Raw genomic sequence first — 17,759 nt, forward strand, 5'->3', positions numbered from 1 at the left:
GGAGAGATGGTTCAGCACTTCTTGATCTTCCAGAGAACTCAAGTTTAGTTTCTTGCACCCATGCAGGTAGATTGCAGCTGCTTGCAGTTCCAGGTCCAAGTGATGCAATGACCTTTTCTGACCTCCACAGGTACCTGCACACATATGGCATGCACACATAGATAATAAATCTTTTTTTAAAAGAGAAAAGAAACACAGATTTGTAATCTGTTATTCAGGAGGCTAAGGCAGAAGGGGATGACGGGTCCAAGGCAAGCCTGGGTAATTTAGTGAGAGTCCATCTGAAAATAAAGATTTTAAAAATGAAAACAATGTTGGCCTGGATGAAGGGAGGGAAACACTTGTTCACTGCTGGTGGGAGTGCAAACTGGAGCAGCCACTATGGAAATCAGTATTGAAGGTTCCACAAAAAAGCTAGAAATAGATCTAACACAGGATCTAGCTATACAGTTTCTTATATACCCAAAGTACATAAATATCCTAATATATACATATATTATATTATATTATATTATATTATATTATATTATATTATATTATATTATATCCTACTATAGATATACTCATCCACAATCACTGCTTTATTCACAACAGCCAGAAAATGGAAATAGAATGTCTATCCACTGGTGAGTGGACAATGAAGATGTGGTACATTTACACAATGGAAAATTATTCAACTATTAAGAAAAACAAAATTATGAAATTCACAGGTAAATGGATGGAACTGGAAACAATCATTCTGAGTGAGGTAACCCAGACCCAGAAAGGCAAAGGTTTCGTGTTTTCTCTCATTGTGAATGCTAGCTTTGAATCTTCAGGGGTGTGTGCGCGCGCGCGTGTGTGTGTGTGTGTGTGTGTGTGTGTGTGTGTGTGTGTGTGTGTGTGTTTTGGAACACCTATAGAGGTCAGGAAATTAGTATAGAGACGTGGAGAGAGTATTCAAAAGAAAGGAGATAGACCATCGTGCTATAAAGGGTTAAAGAGAAATAATAGAACAGAACGGATTAAGATGCCTTAAGGGAAGGAGTGCGGAGGAGTAAATAACACCAAAGACCTTAAGGAAAAGCCATTTGGAAACCTATGCCTAGAGATTCTTCCTAAGATATATACATACATATATGTGATATATGATAAGATACATACATACACATATATGAAATGTTTATTTAGAGCTATAATGGGGCAACACTTTCCCTTCTACCACAGGCTAACAGACAAAAAATCCCAGCTCCAGGAATGGAGTTACCTCTTTTGAAGTTGATGACCAGTGAGTTACCATGTACCCCTGACATATTAGGCTATTGTCCTTGGCTACATTATGGATTCTTCTTTCTTCCCCCTTTCTCCACTCTTTTTCCGTTTCCACCCTTTCAACTCCTAGATTGGAGAGGGGACAGGAGGTGACATTCTCTTTAGACTACTTCCTACTGTTAAGGTGTTGAGTTTCTTGAGGCAACTTTGATCTCAGTCAGCAGGATATCTAATTTCTTCTTTTCTTCTTTGCACACCATCACTTAAACCATGACCAACAGCAACCAACATCAAATAACCAACAACCAGCAACCAACACGCAACACGCACCTCTTAGAGCCCTAGATTTTATATTCCCTCAGAAAAGTCCTCAGAATTGCCAGTATCACAGAATCTCAGAAACTATCTGCCACTGGCAAAATTACACCCCTGCTAGAGCACCAGGTAGATCATAGTCAGTTGTTGTGGGCTGTCCGAAGGAGCCCCATATCCAACACCTGAGTTTAAAGTGGAAACTTATTTTTACAATATTTCTGTGTTCTTCAAAGAAACAAAACCTCCAAAATTGTCGCTACAGGCTATTGTCATAGCTCTTGGTTACCATGCTCCAGAATTTGGCACTAAGACCTTGATACTGACCACACTGGTGCTTTGAAGTATAGAATATGGAAAACTCAATCTGGTAACTCACCTGCAAAATTCATGCCTACTGGCTAGTTTTTATGGTTCTGGAAGGGGTTATGCACACTACCAGAAGGGTAATCAGCAGTCTCACCCCAATGTAAACCTGAAAGCTATAATAATGACCAGCCTGGCAGGATACGCTCGCTGCGATGGTGCAAGGAGTAACCGGGCATCTTCTGATTTGACTAAAAGCCTGTTCCACAAGATGGAACCCATTCCTAGCACTTTTGTCTGGCTCGAGAACCCGTGACTAAACATGTCATAGGCCCTAAGGGAGAATCTACCACTGTTCTTCTGCTAAATGGACATAGTATCGAGGCAGCTCCTGATAATTTATCGTAAACTGGTGCGCACGGCTGCACCTCTCAACTCTCAACAGAGGAGTTTATGTGGTAGACAGTGAGGAGCCGAGACCTCAACTGGTCAAGCTGCAGAGAATGAAACTCAGCCCTGAGTGGAACATCTATACCCTCGCCTCCCAGGGCTCCTAGATCATCGTGGGAGAGGGGATCAGAAAGATTTTTGTAAAAGGCAGAGGTGGTGGCCGACTATAAGGAAATAGCATTTTCCAGACACAGCAGGGCAGCGACACAGGAGCTGTGCAAACTCAAGCCAGACAAAACCCCAGCATGGAGAGAGGAGCTGGGCTATAAAGTCTCACCCCTAACTGAGAAGCTATTAGGAGATGACAGCTGCTGGGAGAGGGAGAATCAGTTTTCTTTAAGGGCGTGGCCCCTAGTAGACACTACGTGGGAGTGGATGGTCACACAATCTAGAGTATACGGGCAACTCAAGTTGAACTTGATAGATTGGAAAAGACGCAAAGGTGGGTGAATGGGGAAGTGGGTACAGCTATGCGATGAGTTTGGGGGATGGGGTGAATATTAATAAAATACATTGTATGAACAGCTCAAAAAACTAATAATAGATCAGAAAAATAAATAAATAAATGAAAGGAGGGCAGTCAGAAGTAAAGTGCTTTCTTAGCATGGCTGAGGTTCGGTTCACAGTAATGCAAAAATCAACATCAAAAGAGAAGCACTGGGAGAGGGGAGAAGTGGATAACATTTGAAATGTAACTACATAAAACATCCAAAAAATAAAATTTTAAAAGATTTCTAGCTCTCAAGTGCTAGAAAATCGGGGTACACAGGCCCTATAGTCCTCGGGGTCCTGTGTATGGTACAGGGACCCCATATTAGATAAACCTCTATGAGTTATTTTAGGAGAAACACTCTCCAGACTGGGTTTCTCTAGATTTCAGAGCTAGCACTTGAGTGACATTTTCCCACAAGCCTACAAGGAAAACCAGCTGCCAACCACAGCCAACCTCTGTATTTACCATTTTTCAACCCTAAGAGGCTGAGAGATGAGGTGTCATCATCCAGAGTACAGGGCAAGTTATTATGCTGGGGTCACCTTCTAAACTGAGCAGGTAACCTAGCTTCTGCTAAAATGTTTCCTCTGCCTTCATAGGCTCTCCCAGTGCTGTACGGAGCTAGGGACAACCCATTCAGATTCATTTTTTGTTGCTAAGCCTTTAGGTTCCTTGCTCTTGTGTCCTGTGACTTGTGGCTGTTGCTTACACCAGCCCAAGGCTGTCACTGAGCTGGGACTTGCAATCCATTAAGACAGGGAAAAGGCTGAGGGCAGGCAGAGCAGAGCCTGAGGTTTTGTCATGTAAATGGTGGAGGTCACCCCAGGCTCATGTGAAAGAGAGAAAATAGACCTGGAACTTTCTATCCCCTTCCCCAGCCCCATCTTCTCTTCCCGGCTTCACAGCATCTTTTAAAATTACATTCTGTATTTACCAAACCCGATGAGGAAAATATACACCACTGGGAGGAAGATTGGCAAGGAAGGCAAAGTTGGGTCAAGTCTAGATTTGGGGAGTGGCTGGAACAGGTGGGACTCCATACATAGCAGACCATGAAACAAAAACAAGAAATCAAAAACGTGTAAATGCAGAAGAGAAAACCGGCACTTTTGTGGAAAGGTGAAGCCGGGTCTTGCAACTTATTCTCAAGAATGCACTATTGAAACCTCATAAGAACAATGCCAACCAACCAGATCTCCCAGGGACTAAACCACTACCCAAAGACTATATAAATGGACTGACCCATGGCTCCAACTGCATATGTAGAAGAGGATGGCCTTGTTGAGCATCAATGGAAGGAGAAGCCCTTGGTCCTGCCAAGGTTGGACCCTCAGTGTAGGGGAATGTCGGGGGGCAGGAAGGGGGGTGGATGGGAAGGGGAAACATCCTTATAGAAGAAGGGGAGGGGGATGGGATAGGGGGCTTATGTCCAGGAAACTGGGAAAAGGAATAACATTTGAAATGTAAATTAAAAAAATCCAATAAAAAAAATGTACCGCTGTAACTGTGTGTTGGGGGACTCAGGATAGAAGTTTCTGTAATCCATGTGCACATTGCTGGGTAGACAATATTTGTAAGAGGCTTCCTTAAGAAGCAGTATTAGTGAGAATGGGTTGGTTCCAGTACTGCATAAAACATACACACACACACACACACACACACACACACACACACACACACATTCAACTGACATCATTTTATCTATAGTGCTCTGAGGCGCTATTAACCCACTGAACACAGAAGGGAGGTCTAGGATTTGGACAAACTTGTCCAAGGCCCTGCTAGGAAGTAGCAGAGCTCAGATTCCAGCCCAGGACGGTATCTCCAGACCTGGGACAGATACGCAGCCTGGGTGCCCCAGAGTGGTTGTCATCTAGCTCAGTCATTAAATATTCCAAACGTCACCTCTGTCCGGATCCTTCACTCTTTCCGCTGTACTACTGTGCCAGTGTTCCTTGAAATACATTGAAGAACGTGTCAAATGATTTGATGAATTGGATAAAAATCTCCCTCCCCCAAGTATGTAATAGCTGCTCCTGGGCCTCCTCATGGGAAGATAGCGTTGCTTCTCTAGGGCTACAATAAATTATCTCACCTTGGAGGCCTTAGAGTCAAGAAAAGAGAGTGCCACAGCACTCTGGAGGCCGAGAGTCTGCGGTCAAGAGGGCAGCAGGGATAGTCCATCCTGAAGGTTGAGAAATAGACGTTTATCTTAATACCGGATAGCCTCAGGGATCACTGTGTCTCTTCCTGTAGTCTCTCTCCATTTATGTCTCTGTTCATCCATGCTTCCCCCTTTTAGAGACATTGGATTAAGGCCTACTTCAACACATCCTCTTAAAAAAAAAAACTACAATTACATCATTCCACCTTCCTCTTTCCCCCAACTCCTCCCATGCCCTCCCTCAAATACATGGCTTCTTTTTCTTTAATTACTATTTTTATGCATGTGTGTGTGAGTAAATATATAGGCACGACCTGCTGATTTTGTTCAGTGTCACCTGCATGTATACGTTTTTAAAGGCTCACTACTTAACATTGGATAACCAATTAGGGAGCTCACCCCTGGGCATGACTAGTTAATGCTTCCTCTTTCAGAGTTCTTAATTGGTTGTCACTCTTTATTGAGGGGTGGACCCTTGAGAGTTCCCTCATCCATGCTGGGATGTTAACTGGTGTTGGAATTGTTCAGGTCTTGTACATGCATGCAGCCATACTGTTGAGATTTCAGGAACGAAGCTTCTCCATTAGAGCTGTAAGGGCCTGTTCCCAGCACACTTCCTGGTCCTCCAGTTCTTAACAATCTTTCAGCAATTCCTTCCTTGATTGTTCCCTGAGCCTTGGGGGATGGGGATTGTGTTGTAGATCTATCAGTTGAGGCTGGGTTCTACATGGTCAGTGGTTCTCTGCATTCTGACCAGTTATGGCTTTCTGTAATGGTCTCTAATGACCTTCTCTTGATTAAATCAGCACAGGGGTTTTGTGTGGTTTTTGTTTTGCTTTGGTTTTTTTTCTGGTTTTGGTTTTTAATCTCTGAATAAGATCACATTCGCTGAGGGTTAGGACGCTTACATGTGTTTTGGGAAGACAGACAACTCAGTACAGTGAAACAGCTGTGTAGAGTGGGTTCCTTCTCCTGCCCAACCCCAGGTGGCTCCTTCCTTCCCATCCAGTTCCTGCTTCCCTTCCGTTCGCCCGGTAAGAGCACAGTAGTGAGTCAGCGGTAAGAAGTCAGTGACTGCATGAACTTGTTCTTCCTCTCCTTTGGGTTCTCTTCATCTTGTGCCAGTTGGTGGCATCTTGCCCAGGCAGTCGCTATGCCCTGGATGCACCAGAAAAAAACAGCAACAGAACAGGTGCCAGGATGAGAGAAGATCCTGTCATTGGCGCTGTAGCCTGAGGCCTCAGGGTGGTTGCTCTGGGGAATATCATACTTTCTGTGTTCATGGGTGTGCTTGAAGCTCCTGAGTCACCAATTCTCTAATTTTTATGAACATAGATGTCTTTGTGGAGTTGAAATAGCCTGCCAACCCTTTTCGTAAAATCGTATCCCAACCACCAAGTAGGCAGTCCCAAAGGAATTTGTGTTTGGAGTGGTTGGAAATGTACAGACGTCACCCCGTAAATCACACACACCAGCTACTGCCACCACCACCCTTCTGGTTCTTCTGAAGCACGAATGAAGTGTGTCTTGATTCCTCCAGTCTCTGTTGCCTAAGCAACTCCAGACGTGTTCATTCAGACTTCTCAGAAAACTTAGAAATCAGAAAACTAATGACCCGTTTTCAAGGAGGCTCTTAGGAGGTGGTTTTTGCAGAGCCTGGGCCCAGCATCACGTGTCCAGTATGGACATATCTCCCAGCATGCAACTCTTACTGCCAAATAGCTACCTCTTCAGAGGCCGGATTGAGCCCACCATGCTGTCCCCAGGATGCAGCTTTGTCTCCAGTGAGTCTGGAGACTATAGGTCAATGGTAGATTGCCTGCCTAACATGCGCTAGGCCCTGGGTTTGACTCTTAATACATTAAGAGTGAAGAATGAGGGGCTGGGGATTTAGCTCAGTGGTAGAGCGCTTACCTAGGAAGCACAAGGCCCTGGGTTCGGTCCCCAGCTCCGAAAAAAAGAACCAAAAAAAAAAAAAAAGAGTGAAGAATGAAGAGAGAGGGAGAGAGGGGGGAGGGGGAGGGAGGGAGGGAGGGAGGAAGGTGGACGGACAGACAGATGACTTATCTTCTTGATTTAATGCTTAGTTTAAAAGCTTCACTTCAAGAAAGAACCTTCCTGAAGGCCTTGCCTTGGAAGATCACCTCCAACTCTCATCCAGTCTACACACACACACACACACACACACACACACACACACACTGTATATATATATATATATATATATATATATATATATATATACACACACACACACACACACACATACATACATAGAGAGGAAGGGAGGGAGAGAGGAGAGAGAGAGAAGAATGCACTCACTCGGGTGCAACTGTTATGTCATCTCACCTCTTGACCATTGTCTTCTCATACTGACCATATTCCCCTAAAGAAGATACCTCACTCAGCAGGAAAGATGGGATTCCTTCTATCAAGGAAGCAGAAAAACAACTGTATTCTTCCATAAAGAGGCCAACAGTGTTTTCAGAGGCTGCTGGATCTAAAAGGACGGTAGAAGCTACTACATATTAGTAGATTTTAGGCCCCCGGTTTAGCAGATAGAGAGCCAAGGCCTGAAGAAGGGAAAATGATTTTTGTAATGTTGGTTAGAGGCAAAGAGGGGAGCAAAGTCTCACCTTCTGACTCCCAATCTAGGGAATATTGGTCTGTGCCCCGCGGCACAACTCAACTTCAATTCCAACAGAGAGCAGATTGCAACAGAGTGAAAAGATGCTTCGTCCTCAGCAGTGAGTCTAAAGTACCAAGAAAATGTGGAGGAAGGGCTCAGACTCAAAGAGGAACAGGAAGATACAACAGGGTTTCCCCTGTCCTAGCTAGCTCCGCCCACCGGATGTCACACACGTCTGCCTATCCAGTTCCACTTTGGTTGAATATCCTGAAAACCCACACCCCAAAAGGGAAAGGAGGTCTGAGTGTCTTGGTTTCTTGCTTTTCCAGCTTCATTTTTCTTTCAGGATCTCCAATGGGCTCTCCCCTCTGACCTGATGTGGCTTCTTGGGGTCCCTCAGACAATCCCTGCAAATGTCTACATGGGTGTTCCCTCTCGATGTGTGCCTGTCTCTTCCTCCTCTCATCTCTCTTCCCACCCTGCCTAGAAAACCTTTCTTAGTTTCCCTTAGACCAGTCATGTTCAAACAGGAGTGGTTTTACCTTTCCAGGGGATATTTAGCAATGTCTGGGTGGGTGGGGGAGGGTATATTTGTCAATCGTCACAATTAGTGTTTGATGAAGTGATGCTAACTGTCCCACGATGCACTTCTTCCTGTAACAAAAAAGTGTCCTGGCCCCCAGTGTTCATATGGTAAAGTTAGAAACTACCAATATTTCCCTTTCATCTTAAATGTCACTCTTTCGGGAAGACATCCCCTGGTGCTTTAGGTTAAATGCAGGCCCCTCCCCTAGTCCAGTAGTGTTTCCACTCTGCCCCTTCCCTTACAATGTAACACTCGATTTCTCAGCAGTCTCTCAACCCAGGGGATAGGCTAGGGGTGTCCATAATATGACATCTACTAATGGGTTGGGTCACAGCCATAGCTAGCCAGGGATACATATGGCCTGTGGCTACAGGTTAAAAACACATGGGGCAGGGAGTACCTTGTGCCATTTTCCCACCCAGAGTCTGTGTTCCACAAAGCACACTTTCACCTTATGCTCTTGGACACAGTACTTGCAAGGTGCTCTTTCTTCCCAGGAGTGGCCTGGGTTTCTGAGAGCCTCAAATGCAGACACTCCAGTATTCTGGCACACTCTGGGAGTCTGGCAGGAATGGCCTGATAGCCCAGTTCTGCACCCCTCTAGTTCAGCGACCTTCATCAAGTTGCTTAATTTCTCCAAACTCAATTTTATCGTTTATGAAGGAGCCTAAAAATAGAACCTGTTTCACAGAGTTGTGGAGGTTTAAAGACAGAGTATCTGATGTGCTGAGCCTGGCTCTGACAAGCGAGTGAGGGACACTTTACTGTAAGGGGCTGGGAGCTGGGGAGCTGTGTAAGAGTGCATGCTGTATGATCATGGGGACCTGAGTTCAGATCTCAGGACCCACATGAAAGCCAGATGTGGTCGTAGGCATGTCTGTAAGCATAGCTCATACGAGGATGTGAAAAAGACAAGAAGTTTGCTGGTGTTGGCCACCAGCCCAGGTCTGGGTTCAGTGAGGAAGCCTGTATCAAGGGAATAAAATGGAAAATGCTAGACCACAATACCCTACACCTCTTCTGGCCTCTGCACACATATACACAGTGCTTTGTGCACACTCATGTGTCCATATGCCACACTTTCTTTTCTTTTCTTATTGGTTATTTTATTTATTTACATTTCAAATGGTATCCCCCTTCCCAGTTTCCCCTCCACAAACCCCCTACGCCATGCTCCTCCCCCTGCTTCTAAAAGGGTGTTCCCACACCCATCCATCCACTCCCACCTCACCATCCTGGCATTCCCCTCTGCTGGGCATTGAGCCACCACAGGACCAAGGGCCTCCCCTCCCATTGATGCCAGACAAGGCCATCCTCTGCTACATATGCACCTGGAGCCATGGGTCCCTCCATGAAGTACACTTTGGTTGGTAGTTTAGTCCCTAGGCGCTCTGGGGGGTCTGGTTCATTGATATTGTTGTTCTTCCTATGGGGTTGCAAACCCCTTCAGCTCCTTCAGTCCTTCTCCTAACTCCTTCACTGGGGACCCCATTCTCAGTTCAATGATTGGTTGCGAGCATCTGCGTCTGTATTTGTCAGGCTCTGCCAGAGCCTCTCAGGAGACAACTATCACCACACTTCCTTCACACACACACACACACACACACACACACACGCACACGCACATGCACCCGCACACAGACACACACACACTTACTATGAAAAGCCCCTGCTAACTTCAGGCCCACAAAAGGATGGATGGTTGGGAGCAGCCTGTCTCCTTATCTTAAGTTCCTCCACACTCAAAGATGCTTACAAATGTTTTGTCTTACTATAGATTGGTTACACATACTTAGAGAATTCCCCTTCCTAAAGATAGAGGTGCCGCTGTGTCACCTGCAGGTAGAGCTCAGGTCACTTACAGCCTCTCACCCTCTCCACCTGCATCTTCTTTCAAACCCTGGCCTGGCACCTAGCTTCTTATCTGGGTTCCACCTCTCAAGTTCCACCTTCTGCTTCAGCCTTACTCTGGAAGGCTGCCCACATCTCGGCCTCCCTGGGTGCTGCCTCCAGTGTGAGCAGGGGTTCCACGCCCTGTTACTAACAAGCTAGGCCTTGCCTCCTATCAAGTCTGAACCCTGGTCCATAGCCAAGTGCCCCAGTTCCCATAGGATTCCCTACAAGGGATTTAGAAACGTTTTTATGAGCTGAGGGCCAAATAGGTCACTGTACTTGCCTTTTTCTATTATGGGGTGGAAGAAGGTGGGGCTTTCCAATTTCCAGCCTCCTCCTTTCTCCGATGCTTTAGACATCCAGTAACTATTTTGAAAGAAGCAGTGGCCTGTTTCCTAGACTGTCCAGGTCAATAAACAGAAGTGTCTGTTTAGAGGTGGAGAGTGAGACCAGAAGTAGGTGCTGTGCCTGGTCAGAGAAGGCGTCACACAGGGCACAGGAAGCTACACACAGGAAATCCTTCTGCCCTAAGAGCAGATGTAGGTCCCACAGAGGTAGGTAGCTGTCAATGGGATCACATCCAAGAACAGCTTTCAAAGCTCTCCCTGTGAGCAGATCCTGGAGCCGGGAAAGTTGGAGGAGTCCAGGACCCCACTGCTGAAGGTGGCTGGGCCGGGCAGGGTACGGGTAGAGGGGGGGTTGTGACATCAGCTCATGGAGAGGGTGTCTCTGGTACACCAACAGCTTGTTACTCCGGGTGAACAGCCAGAAAAACCTGGTGGGTTGGTTTCTTGATCTCTTTCTCTTCCTGGTTCTCTTATCCTCAGGCTGAGGTTTTGTGGTTCACCTGTTAGTCTGCAAAAGGATGGGGTTTGCATTCAGAATGTGCAATGCGATGTTGGGGAAAGGGTGGACACAGTGAAATCAGAACTCTTAAGATTAAAGTCAGTCACTGGGCGTCCATACACACCTCTCATGCACGCAGAAGGCAGGTGCCTCTCATGCACACAGAAGGCAGAGGCACGTAGAGCTCTGTTCATTTGAGGCCAGCCTAGTCTACATAGAGATTTCCAAGCCACTCAGGACTACACGGTGAGACCCTGTCTCAAAAAACTAATTAATTAATTAAGATTGCAAGTGTTGTGAAGACCCTTCTCATTTGAATACCAGAAAAGATTCACACGTCTGTCAGCATCCCCTCCAGTTCCCCATGGGCCTTGGGTGGCTTTGGGTGGCCACCATCTCTTATTTGAAGGAAAAGACAGATGCCTTCCCCCTCTCCCCTCCCTGTAGCCTTTCCGGCGTGTACGATAAACCTCTCTGCTATTACGTCCTAAATATGGTGGAAATGTCTCAGCAGACTCACAGTGAGGTGCCCAGGACCCAAGATTTCAACACCTTTCCAAGATGGTTCAGGAACACTCTCATCCTGCCCCTTCAAGGGAGGATTTTCACCCATTCTATATGAACTTATCTGACATGGCTAATTACAGAATGAGCACCTACCTGCCCCCCTTAGCTTCCTCTTTCGTGAACTCTCAGGGTTCCATGTCATGAATGGGCTCTGTGTGAGCTGGTCACTAGTCCATCAGAAAGCTCCTATTCTAAAGAACCATGGAAACATGCAGGAGCAAAGAGAGACCAAGGCCTGCCAAGATGGAGGTCAGGGCCCGTGTCCCTGGTACAAGCTGAACAGAGTCAGAATGACGTTAACGATCACCGTTTGACCTTTCCTTGCTTGCCAAGCCACATATTAAGTAAGTTTCTGGTCATTATTTTGTACCTCATAACACACAACCTGATAAGGCAGACTCTAGGCTTATCCTTGTCTCTTACACACTGTGCACTCTCAGGAACACCCTTACATTCTTGAAGGCTCCACTATCCTTATCTGTAAAATGGAATGCTAATACTACCCACACCATAATATTCTGAGGATCACATCAGATAAATGCACAGAATGGTGAGACTGGCCTCCGGCATAAGGCAAGCAATCAACAGGTATTAGCTAGCCTTGTTACCCTTGCCTTTGATAGCTTCTTTCTGGGGCTTCTGTAACAAAGCCCTACAATCTAGATGGCTTCTGTCACACAGATATGTTATCGTCTGACTCTGGAGGCTAGAAGTCCAAAGTCAGGGTGTTGGTGGTTGTTTCTTTTGGAGGCCTGAGATGGAAAGTTTGTTCCGTTTTCTGAAGTCCACTTCCTGGCCCAGCCAGATTCTCATCCCTACCCTCTGGGAGTATCAGGCATTCCTTGCTATAGGCACTGCCAGCTGCCTTCTGTCTGTGACACTTCTCTGTGTGCACAATTCCCCCTTCATAAGGACAGCAGTCACATCAGATTTGGGCCTACTCTAGTGACCTGCTTTTAATACAATTACCTCTAAGATCCTGTCACTAAACAAGGTCACGTTCTCACGTACTGACAGCTGATAATACCCCGTGTATCTTTTAGGGGGAGACATAATTTGATCCATGATACAAGTCTATGTACCGTGCTTAAAGTCGTGTGACTTGCTGGTGGTGAAACTGGTTCTATAACCAGTGACTTCTGAATGGCAGATTCCACAGCATAAACCCCAGCGGAGGCCTCAATTGTGCTCAATATCCTCTGGGATGAACGAATGAGGCAGGGATGTTTAGCACCGGAACATGACGACATTGTCATCTACAGGGATGGGCCGGGCTGAACTTGTAAGATCCTGGTACCCATGCGGGCCATGGCTAGCTGGCTGAAGGTATTGTAGCCTCTGGTTTTGTAATGGCATTTCCTCTTTATTTTTCCCTCTTCCACAGCCTGCCTGCTCCAGGCTGAGCTGGTAAATTATGAGCGAGTCAAGGAGTACTGCCTCAAGGTCCTGAAGAAGGAAGGAGAGAACTTCAAGGCTCTTTACAGGGCTGGTGTGGCCTTCTATCATCTTGGGGACTATGACAAAGCTCTCTACTACCTAAAGGAAGCAAGGACCCGACAACCCTCAGGTGAGAGAGACAGAGATCCCTGCATTCTCGCCATAGACGCCCCTGACAACTCCTGGGGCTCGTTCATCGCAGAAGATGGCGTCTGTGGCTGGCAGAACTAGGTGGGGCCAGAGATAGAAAACAAGGGCTCGGGTGTAGGCAAGACCTGGAATGATGAGGGCACCAGGTCCATAACTTTCCTGGGATCTGGGTTCCAGGGACCTTGGGCATCCCTTCTCTTCAGATACACTATAGAACTGGTAGAATTGGTCTTTGCCTTTCTCGGCTCAAAGCTAGGCCTCTTCGCTGTAGATACCCACAGAGTTCTTGCTATGCAGCACAAGCTGTAACAGGCCCCAGGGGTGTAGATGTTAAGCTGCCTCCCTTTTCCATGAATCCACATTTGACTGACAAGACAGAAGGGAACAGAAACCTCTGATGCCCGGCATCTTTCCGGAAGCATGCACTGACTTCTCCAATCAGCTGGCCTTCCCTAATCATACATATTAGGTCCCCCAGTCACTCTTTCATTCTGTGAGTATTTGTAGAGGCAGTGCAGTGGGCAAAGTGCCATGAGCCAAGAAGGCTGTTGCCATGTCCAGCGCCCTGTGCTTGTAGTCCTAGCATTCAGGAAGCTGTAGTAGGAGCATCTCTTAAGCCTAGGAGTTCGAGAGCAGCCTGGGCAACACAGGGAAGAGTTACTTGTTTTATTTGGGTTTGTTTTTCATTTAGTTTCTTTTTGTCTTTTTTCCCCCCTCGAGACAAAGTCTTGCTGTATCAACCAGGCTCCTCAACCTTCTGCCTCCCAAGTGCTGGGATTACAAGTGTGTGCCACCACACCAGCAAGGAGCGTTCACTATGATGGAGGAGGCTCACAGATGGACAAGTAGATGATTCGTATTTGGCAGTAATGAGTGCTCTGAAGGAAATGAGGCACAGTAAAGGGGAGGCTGTTTTAGGGCAGGGGGTCTGAAAGCCTCTCCAGTGACTATGGCCTGATGTCATGTGGTTGATCCGTTAGCATGGCAAGATTTCCCCCAATCCATCTTTAAGAACTTCTCAAGTGGCTAACATCCAACCATATTCTTTCTTTGTCTTTTTAAAATAATATATCTCTATTTTTACATATGGTCGGCTTATTATTTTCTGTGAACAAAGTGTGGTCTACCGACATTGGAACTAAGCACCTTTGGAACTAAAAGCGGACTCATCCAAGAGTTTTCTTGAGCACCTGCTCTCTGCCAGTCCAGGATGTTGTGCCTAGAGTTTTTAAACATGGTGCATTACCATTGTTACTGCCACAAGTAGGTACCCCAGGTGGCAGTGTGATTCTTACGCTGTGGGCAGTCAGAGCTCAGTGACTCTAGCGTGCTGTGCACCACTCACTCACCATAAGGACTGAAATTAGGAGAGAACGCTCCGGCTGGGGAGTGTGTATCTGGCAATATTTAAAATGATGAAAATAAGACGAGTTATGTTAAGCTCTTAGTTAAGTAAAACAACACATTCGTCTCATGTTCATTGATTGTGGAATTAAGCACTTTTAGACCTCCCTCTTCTGGCCCTCACAGCGACTCTGAGAAGGCTACTATGATGTCCAAGAGAATTAGGCTTGGGCAGACATGCCCATCACCACCTCATCTTGTTGAGGTTTTGGGTGGTTTTTGTTGGTTATTCGGTTGTGGTTTTCTGTTTCGTTTGTTTTGTTTTGCTGCCAGGGTCTTTCTAAATACTCCAGGCTGTCCTAGAACTCACTATGTAGACCAGACTGGCTTTAAACTCGCAGAGACCTGCCACCCAAGTGCTGGGATTAAAGAAGGAGGCTGCAATATGTGGTTCCTCGTGCATCTTAACCTTCCTAAGTCCCAGTCTTCCCTTTTGCCACAGTGAGGGTCAGGATACATGCCTTGAAGATTATAAGAAGGGCTAGATGGGCTAATGAAGGCTTAAAAAAGTCAAGCTCAAGCAAGCCCTGTGGTGTACACCTGCAGCCCCAGGTACCTGGGGAACAGCGGCAAGAATATCACTTGACTGCAGGAGTTCCAGACTAGCCTGAGCAACAACCCCTTTATAACTACACCCAGCTGTAAGCAACATTTTTTTTAACTTAAAAAAAAAATCCCAAGAATACATTAAAAATGAATGTTGTTTCTTGTTAATGAGACACGGGGATAGAGAAGTTAGGGGCTTGCCTGAGGGTTAGTGTCAAGCAGGCTCTCAGCTAACTGCACTAACACCACTGACAGCACCATTTCCGGTGTCAGGGGGCAAGCACTTCCGGTGTCAGGAGGCAAGCACTTCCTGCCCCCGTCATCTGGTCATAGTAGGCCTGTCATATTTGCCAAAGAAGCAGTGTGGGGGAGGGAAGACTGGCATCTGGCTGCTCTCTCTGCCGCTCCTAGGGTGAGGCAGAAGGGACCTTGGCTGAGTGAGTCTAGCCTGTCATGGAGCTCTTGCCCCCTTCTCTGAAGACACCACCATAATCCTGACTGGGTAGTCCCTGAGGTGTGTTTTCTCTCCTCGCAGACACCAATGTGATTCGGTACATCCAGCTGACGGAGATGAAACTCAGCAGATGTTCTCAAAGGGAGAAAGAAGCCATGTAACAAAGCAGCCTCTCTCGAGCCACACTCACACCTGACCAGGGACTTCCAGGCACCCGGTGGTGGAGAGTCCCGACGTGGGTTCTCTCCTCTTCCCAGCTCTTCCTGTACTTCTGTTGCTCATCCTGTTGCTGCCCCAACTCTTGTCTGTCAGAAGGTGAGAGGCGTTCTTGGACCTTGGTGAGCAGCCCAAACATGGACTTATCCTCTTCTCTACTACGCCAGCAAATGGGACAGATGGGCAAGAGTCTCGTGGACTGGGGGTGGTCCTATGTCTTTGACTGGCTCTGAGCGTGGCGCCTGTGGAGCACAGTCTGGATCCTTCTGCAGCTTCCCAGTGGATCAGAGAAGCATCTGAAGGGAATCGGGGCTGATGAACGCAATAACCATTGGTCAGACCAATGCTGAGATTGTAGATTTCCTTCCGCCCCCTCAGTCACCTGAGCGCCTGCCACATCCCCGGACTTGTCTAGGCTTGTAGTTTCTTTTCTCCCACTGCGAGGTCCGGTCTTTGCCAGGATTCACATGCCATTAAGGCCCACTCTCAGTGGCCTCTGGTGACCACACATACCATTCCCCCACCCCCAGCTAGCCGGCAGCTGTAATAGCAGAAGGGCGGGGTGAAAAGGTTGGGGGCAGAGCACACTGGGTAGGTGACAGAGGAGGGAAAGAGCCTTGGGTGGACTGAGGGATTAGACTAATCAATATAAATAAAAACTAACTCACAGGCATCCGTTCAGGTCATTTCTGTTGGAAGCAGTCTGCTCCCTTCTCTTCCCTCACTGTCCCTCAGGCAGAGTGGCCTACAGCTTCCGGTAAAGCCGGTGGCCCTTAGACCAAGACTATTTGCATCATGTTGGCCACAGCCTTTGTGCTTTTGGGAGTGGGCCAGGATTACGGAAACCCCTTCAGGAATAGGTTTTGTGGGAATTTGTACACCTCACCCCCGTTTTTGACAAAAAATTCAGTATCTAGCACATAACAACTTTTTGTTGAATGGATAAATTTGGACTGCAGACTGACTCCCCTGCCTTAAACTAATTGGGTCCCAGCCTGGCCTCCTGACACACATGCTCTTTATGCTGTGCTGTGTTGAAACATTTCCCGAGGGCTTACTGGTCGCCCACCATAGTGCAATACAGGACAGAGTCCCAGCCTTCACGAAGACAGGAAAGCTGAGAAACCTATGAGATTATCACCAATGACACCATTAACGTATATGACGCTTAAACGTTTTCAAGGCACTTTCATGTATTTTTCGTGTGACTTAGCGAGACACTATTGTATAAAATTAAAATATATACAGATGCAATAATGTTAATAGTTAGGATTTATTAAATGCACTATCTTCAGATCGTTACACGGACAATCTCGTTTCTTTCATGTGCTCACTCGGTGGGATCTCTTTCCCAGATGATGGAGAAGACAGACAGCTGGGAAAATCACAGGACATGGCTAGGATTGAATCAGACCTGACTGTTTCCAGAGCTCTGGCGACTATCGCATGCTTAGCTGCTGCTCTGTCAGACAGTTACAACTGTTTGAGAACAGAGCAATCTCCAGGAAGTTGAAGCATGATTCACACATCAATTCCCGGCCCCGTTCTATTTACATAGGCAAGACAGAAAGAGACCAGAAGCCAGAATCCCTAGTGGTTTGAGCAGTGGCCAGCCAGGAAAAAGACAACAGAACTGGCAATTCCATCTGTGTTGGTGTTGGTCGTTCTATTTGCTGATGGGGCAGCATGAAGCCCACCTGGCCTTCCTCACTGTGTGGCCAGCAGTGAGAAAGGATGGGCAAAGACTGAAGGCAGACACAAAGTTAACATGGGTTATTCGTTTAAGCAGTTGCTTTGCCAGGGCAAGATCTGGTCACTGCTGAAGGGCCCAGAAGCCAGCAGCATAGCTTAAATCTCCAAACACAGCTCCCCAAAACGCTCTCAGCGGGGGGGGGGGTGCTGCAGGAAGATGCTAGAGATACCCAGAGCCCCACAGTGCCTCTGGAGAAGAAGAAAAGGAAAAAGCCGTCCCAGGACCACTTTCTCGGACTTCGAACATGTTCCGTTTTCTTCCTCCAAAATGACTTCTCACGACCCCAACCCCAAACTACTCTC

At 46.8% G+C, this 17,759-nt stretch overlaps 1 protein-coding gene across 1 annotated transcript in view; it reads left to right on the forward strand.

The window, feature by feature from the left end:
• Positions 1-17,015, forward strand: part of Ttc9 (tetratricopeptide repeat domain 9) — a 34,835-nt gene extending 17,820 nt beyond the window's left edge. The window contains exons 2-3 of the mRNA NM_001134731.1: positions 12,882-13,064; positions 15,570-17,015. Coding sequence (NP_001128203.1) covers positions 12,882-13,064; positions 15,570-15,649 — 263 coding nt within the window. The 3' untranslated portion in view covers positions 15,650-17,015. The remainder of the gene's footprint in view (positions 1-12,881; positions 13,065-15,569) is intronic.
• The last annotated feature ends 744 nt before the right edge of the window (positions 17,016-17,759 follow it).

Source organism: Rattus norvegicus, chromosome 6, assembly GCF_036323735.1.
Source record: "Rattus norvegicus strain BN/NHsdMcwi chromosome 6, GRCr8, whole genome shotgun sequence".
In the NCBI taxonomy this organism is placed as follows: domain Eukaryota; kingdom Metazoa; phylum Chordata; class Mammalia; order Rodentia; family Muridae; genus Rattus; species Rattus norvegicus.